Here is a 6780-nt window from a genome sequence, read left to right on the forward strand (position 1 = left end):
CAGCCTGACCAACATGGAGAAACCCCGTCTCTACTAAAAACACAAAAAATTAGCCGCGCGCGGTGGCGGGCGCCTGTAGTCCCAGCTACTCGGGAGGCTGAGGCAGAAGAATGGTGTGAACCTGGGAGGCGGAGCTTTCAGTAAGCCGAGATTGTGTCACTGCAGTCCAGCCTGGGCGACAGCGAGACTCCATCAAAAAGAAAAAAAAAACCCCTATGAGATACATATCATGCTAATTTTACAGACGAGGAACTGCCTCAAAAAGGTGAAGGTTTGCCACACAACCGCAAAACACTGTGGATGGTAGATTCAGGTGATCAGACGTCTATACCATTCTTTCAAGTAATAAGCCCCCCCCTCTTTTTTTTTTTGAATCAGTCTCTGTTGCTCAGGCTGGAGTGCAGTGACACAAGCACCGTTCACTGCAGCCTTGACCTCCTGGGCTCAAGAGATCCTCCCATCTCAGACTCCAGAGTAGCTGGCCCACAGGGGCGCCCCACCATGCCTGGCTAATTTTTGTATTTTTAGTAGAGACGGGGTTTGGTCATGTTGCACAGGCTGGTCTTGAATTCCTGGGCTCAAGTGATTCCCTGCCTTGGCCTCTCAAAGTGTTGGGATTACAGGTGTGAGTCCCCGTACTTGGCCCTCATTTCTTTCAATTATAAAAAGTCAGCTCTTTGAAAAAAAAAAGGGGCAAAACAGGAATTCCACTTGCCTAGTAAACCACATGTTCCAATATCTTTATTAGTAATACAGGTGATATTTGATCCCCTCCCAAAACAGAATACCAAGTCTGTTCCAGTATTTTCCCAGTGGATTCTCAAGCTTAAGTAAGTGTACATCAGAATCAGTCGGAGAGCTTGTGTTAAAACATTGCCCCGGTGCCCAACCCTGGGTTTAGGATTCACTAGGTCTAGGTTGGAGCCCAATAATTTGCATTTCTAATGAGTTTTCCCGATGTTGATGCCTGCTATTTTAGGAATAAGTGGATGGAAGACAGAAAAAATGGGGGAGATTAATATCCTTACTTAGTACTACTACTTTGTTAGACTAAAGGGGAAGTTATTATTCTGTGGAATGCTTTTTTTAATTGAGACAGCTTCTGTCGCCCAGGCTGAGTGCAGTGGCGTGATTTTGGCTTACTGCCACCTCTGCCTCTCGGGTTCAAGCGATCCTCTCGCCTCAGTCTCCTGAGTAGCAGGGATTACAGGCACACACCACGCCCGGCTAATTTATTTTTATTTTTTTTGAAGACAGAGTTTCACTCTTGTTGCCCAGGCTGAAGCGCAATGGCGTGATCTTGGCTTACTACAACCTCTGCCTCCCAGGTTCAAGTGATTCTCCTACCTCAGCCTCCCGAGTAGCTGGGATTACAGGCATGTGCCACCACGCCCGGCTAATTTTGTAGTTTTAGTAGAGATGGGGTTTCACCATGTTGGCCAGGCTGGTTTCAAACTCCTGACCTCAAGTGATCTGCCCTCCTTAGCTTCCCAAAGTGTTGAGATTACAGGCATGAGCCACCACGCCCGGCCTGGAATGTTTTCTTAAACAGCTACATTTTGCACCTGTTTTCTCAAAGCTTCCTTCTTTACCTACCTGCATAAGATGCCTGAAATCTTTGCCCCCAGTCCACACTCCAGACCAATTAAGAATCCTTAAGAATGACTCAAGCAGGCATCAGTACTTGTAAAGCTCCCCAGGTGATTCCAATGCCCAACCAAAGTTAAGAACAGCTGAAAACCTCCCCCAACCGAGGGGCACAGTGAATAGGTCATAGGTGTGCCTATTATTCCTATTAGGAATTGGGACACACAAGCATCCTTTTACCCGTGTGTGCCATTCAAATATTGGGACTATGTTAAAGGCAGCACCCCGACTGTAGGAAGCAGTTCATTTGTTTGGATGAGATGAAGTTGTCCCTATATAACCTCTACCTCGGGCCAGTAGTTAGAGTGAAATATGTTTCAGTAGATGTTTGACAGCAAGTCTGCTTAAAGTAGATTAAAAACGAGTTATCTGAATGTTAAAATAAACCTCATTATCAGCAAAGAGCTGAGCTTCATTATCAAACTGAAGGGCATGTAATTAGAACCATGATATTGATGATGCTCACCCTGAGTGAGGGGAAAAAACCCTTACAATTACAGCATTAGATTATAAAAACTTCCTCTTTAATCAAGGCTTTTAACATGAACAGATTTCTTGAATAAAATGGAAAGTTTCCAGTACACTGAAACATAAATCCACAAGTCACCATACATACAACACCCGGCAGGAAAAAAACAAAAACAGCAAGTTTACATGATCTCTGTTAACAGCCATGGTCTCAAACTCAGATGCTTCCTCCATCTGCCAAGTGTGTTCTGGATACAGAGCACATCGTGGCTTCTGGGGTCACACTCAGCTGAGGCTGTGGGTCCACAGAGCACTCATCTGGCTAGACTATGGTGGTGGTGGCTCTACTCAAGAAGCAAAGCAGTTACCAGCACATTCAAACAGTGTATTGAACATCTTTTAAATATCAAAGTGAGAAACAAGAAGGCAACATAATAATATTATCAGAAAGATGTTAGGAAGTAAGGACAGCTGTGTAAAGCTTGAGGCTGAAAAGTAGCTTGCCAGCTTCATTTCTTTGGCTTCTTGGGTAGTGGGCGCCGGAACAGCAAGATGTGAGGTTCTGAAAGAGTGAGGGAAATCTAAGAGACAAGCGCACACCATTCTATGTACAACCTATAGTGTATTCCACTACCATCTCCCCAGCTATCACCCACTCAGATCTTTATAACTAAATAAAGACTTAAGCATATGGCCTTGAGAAGCAGACCCAGAATCTGGACTGTCTGCCAAGTACAGAATTGTTAATATCAGTTCTTTTGCTATGTTTATACAGCCCCAGGGTGTCCTTTATTAAGTTTTGCCTGGCAGCTGGGTGTCTGGTGCCTTATCAATAAATATACTTTCCTTTGCTTATTTGGAATACATCCAAGAATGTTTTCTGATGGAGAATGAGGCAGGGACTATGACCAGGCTATATGTGGCCTTAAAAAGAATACCCTCTGATTGAATGGAAGATTACAGGAGGTTTTTTAGTGACAGGTTGTCTCTGAACCTGTCACTTTTTTAATCTTATTTTTGGTCACTAGTTTTTTTTTTTTTTTTTAATCCCCCATGACTAGAGGGGGAAGAAACCAATAAACTATTTCCTATCTCCCTATTTGGGTTATACAATCTTATTCCTTCATTCTCTCAGTGTAGCAGTTCTATATGGTTGTTTTTAGCCAGTGCACTGACCTGGTTCATGGATCATATAATGGACCCATCCCTGACTCTGCTGAACGCCAAGATTCCTCCATTCAGATTCAGACATCAAATGAGTTTTAGGGACCAGCTTGGCTATGTCCTTGGGCAGCATGACATGTCTGTAACAGAAACGGAGAAGTGAGGAATTTGTTAGTACCAGATATAGTCTCAGACAACTGCCTGTTTACAAGGCCAAGAAAGGAAAGAAAAACTAGTTTCTGATGTCAGAGTTTATATAATTTTATTGTGGGGTAGCAGCAGCTAGAAATACAGGCTATGTTATATAAATTCTGAGAGTATATGAAAAATACAAATTAGTGAATAATTCCAGTGAATAAGCACTTAAGTTCCAGGCACATTTTCTCTGCCTTCATGGACCTTATAGTCTTCTAGTTGATTGCCTACAATATAATGGGAGCCCCACGGAGCACACAGTGTTAATAATTAGAAGGAAGGAAGAGAAGTTATTCTGTGGAGAGGAAACGCCTTTTATGGAGTACTGTGTGGACAAGTCATCACAAAGGATGAAATGAAATATCCTTTAAAATCTAAGCCAGGCATGGTGGCACATACCTATAGTCCCAGCTACTCGGGAGGCTGAGGCAGGAGAGTAATTTGAACTCAGGAGTTTGACAAAGATACAGTATGAAGTTTGAAATCTTTGATTAAAATACAGAATAGGCCAGGGACAGTGGCTCATGCCTGTAATCCCAGCATTTTGGGAGGCTGAGGTGGGTGGATCACTTGAGGTCAGGAGTTTGAGACCAGCCTGACCAACAACGTGAAACCCCATCTCTACTAAAAATACAAAAAAAGAGCCGGGTGTGGTGGCATGCACCTGTAATCCCAGCTATTTGGGAGGCTGAGGCAGGAGAGAATCCCTTGAGTCCAGGAGGCGGAGGTTGTAGTGAGCTGAGATCTGGGCAATAGAGTGAGATTCCGTCTCAAAAAAAAGAGAAAAAAAAAAAAAAAAAGGGCTGCAGTGCACAATGGTTGTGCCTGTGAATAGCCACTGTACTCCAGTCTGGGCAATAAAGCAAGACCTTGTCTCTTCCAAAAAAAAAAAAAAAAAAATCTATCCTGAATCTTATCTTCCTAATTCTGGAGGGATGTACCTTGAGACTTTTTTTGGGAAATTCCGTGCTTTTCTAACCAAGGATAAGTCTCCCTTCATGGCAAAGAAATTATTACCCTGATGTGACTCAAACTAATCCAGATAGTCTTCATCATGCTCAGTGAAAATGTACTAAGTTCTCTCTCTGTGCTAGTAACAGTGGTTTCCCCCCCATTCTCCTAAAAGAAAAAATTCTAGTCCAAATATATGAAAACAGCTCACATCCTACCACCACCCTGGCACAAAATTTGGCTTCAATACATAGACCAAAAAACCCCTCTTAAACCAAAATGCCATTGCCAAGTTAAAAGTTTCATCTTCTAGGGGATGAAATGGTGATTCCTTCCCAGCTCTGCAAATCTCTTATAAGCACATACAGTTTTAAGTTAGTTTAGTTCAGATGTAGAGGAAAACAGCTGAGGAAAAGACAGTTAATTATATCAAAGAGGATCTGGAGTCGTCTTGGTATAAAGATGATTATATATGTGTCAATGCACATCGAGTTCTCTGAAGACCTAAAGCCCTGAACTAGGCTGGGTGAAGAGACAAGAAAAGCAAGTTTTCATTTTATGTTCTCCATCTGAGGAGACAAGATAACAAACCAGGAAGTGGTCTTAATTATCACAATGTAGATTAGCATAATGCCAACATTTTGGAGTCCTGTGTCTTCCCTTATTCCCAATCTAGATTATGCACTTGAAATTTATCAAACCCGAATGCTGTATCCAGTGCCAGGATTCCATCATCCCCACCCTTGGCAGATGGCTATCCAGTGTCTTCTAAACAATTTCAGTCAAGAGGTGCTTTCTCCCACATACCTTTTTCTTAGAGTCTCATCTCAGGCTCTGTCCTCTAGCAAGCTTTCCCCAACTTTCCCTCTTCCTTTTTTTTTCCTCTCAGTATTTTAAGTTTCATGTTCAAGGGTACGTGTGCAGGTTTGTTATATAGGTAAACTCCTGACTCGGGGGTTTGGTGTACAGATTCTTTTATGACCCAGGTACTAACCATAGTACCCGACAGTTTTTTTTTTCCTGAACCTCTCCCTCCTCCCACCCTTCTCCCTCAAGTAGGCCCCAACGTCTATTGTTCCCCTCTTTCTGTCCCAGTGTTCTCATCTCCGACATATAAATGAAAACACGCGTATTTAGTTTACTACTGGTTTCGTTTTCAATGGTGGTGAAAGAGTCATCACACTGAATTGGCCTTTAGGACACTCCCCCGCCCCCACACCAAGCCCAGGGAAGAAGACCGACCGAAAGTAAGAAGTCAGCCTCTAAGGCGGTGGCGGCGGGGGTTCTCGAAGGGTGGGGTGGGGGGGGGTCCTGGAGTTAGCAAAAGTAGGGGACTGACTTTCTAGCCCCACCCCAACACCCGCGCACAGCTAGGAAGCCGCAGCCTTCGGGTCGCCAGTTCCCTCTCCTTATCAAGTCTCGTGTGCTCCCATCACACCCTGTAATGGCTCCTAGCAAAGGGTGTTATCACCTTTCTGGTGTCCGTCGGTATCACTCACAGTTTTAAGTTTGTGAACAGCAGAGACCATGTGTTATCCTTGCAGAACACCTGAAACCTGTTAAGTATTCCGTAACCGTTTCCTTTGATAAAGGGCATCTATTAGACCCATATTAAGTATTTTCTCAATGCTCCTAGCCAGTTTTATTCCATTTCAGTCCCAAGCGGTCCCTTTCCTAACACAAGCCAGACAACCATGCCCCTTGTCTTTTTCACGAGTTAATAAGCAATATTCAACTCTCTCAGCGCTACTCTCGCATTAGGGACGCGAGGAAACTCCAAGCTCCGCTTTTGCTACGTTCTCCCACTGGATTCCACAGGATTACTGTAAAACTAACAGTTTCTACAAGGCAAGTTAAGTTTGCCCAATAAAGTTCAGAGAATGATCCAGAAACCCTCATGGGTGTGGGTGGTCAGTACTCTAACCACGCCTACCACTCCCTCCTCTCAACTGAGGGCAGACTCCAAATTCGCAACCACTTTATTGTTTTATGAGAGGCTCCCACCTCCGCGCATGCGCCTTACGCCTTCCACCAATATCACACCCTTGCCCGTTCACATCTCGTACGCATGCGCCAATTCTATCGCCTCAGTTCCTGTTACTAATTGCTTGTTTCCTCAGCGGTCAAAGCTCACGACCTCGCTGTTGCCCCCGCGCCAGCACTAACCGATACTCAAACTCCTCGTCGTCGTATTTGTCCGAATAGTAAATCTGTTTGTGCGACATGATCGCTCGGTTTGCTAGCCTTCAGCCCCGCGCCGCCAACCTCCAAGCAACTCCCAGCAGCACGCGCTCCCACCCACTTTGGCCTCGCTTTCAAACACGCCGCCCGCACTTCCTATTGGTCCGTTTGGCT

General features: G+C 44.4%; 1 protein-coding gene across 1 annotated transcript; it reads right to left on the minus strand.

The window, feature by feature from the left end:
• Positions 1-2163: 2163 nt before the first annotated feature.
• On the minus strand, positions 2164-6725 carry CKS1B (CDC28 protein kinase regulatory subunit 1B). The gene is made up of 3 exons (NM_001265747.1): positions 6592-6725; positions 3292-3419; positions 2164-2677 (listed from the first exon to the last, which is right to left on the minus strand). The coding sequence occupies exons 1-3, from the start codon at positions 6648-6650 to the stop codon at positions 2625-2627; spliced, it is 240 nt and encodes a 79-aa protein (NP_001252676.1). The 5' UTR covers positions 6651-6725; the 3' UTR covers positions 2164-2624.
• Positions 6726-6780: the final 55 nt, after the last annotated feature.

This window comes from Macaca mulatta, chromosome 1 (genome assembly GCF_049350105.2).
Source record: "Macaca mulatta isolate MMU2019108-1 chromosome 1, T2T-MMU8v2.0, whole genome shotgun sequence".
Classification (NCBI taxonomy): domain Eukaryota; kingdom Metazoa; phylum Chordata; class Mammalia; order Primates; family Cercopithecidae; genus Macaca; species Macaca mulatta.

What these genes read in the sequence shown, in the direction of transcription:
- CKS1B (NM_001265747.1), bottom strand. Translation starts at nt 6,650, where the DNA reads ATGTCGCACAAACAGATTTACTATTCGGACAAATACGACGACGAGGAG. An exon ending in GACGAGGAGTTTGAGTATCG is followed by an intron (nt 3,420 to 6,591) that starts GTTAGTGCTGGC and finishes TTTCTGTTACAG; the next exon opens with ACATGTCATGCTGCCCAAGG. An exon ending in TTATATGATCCATGAACCAG is followed by an intron (nt 2,678 to 3,291) that starts GTCAGTGCACTG and finishes TCACTCTTTCAG; the next exon opens with AACCTCACATCTTGCTGTTC.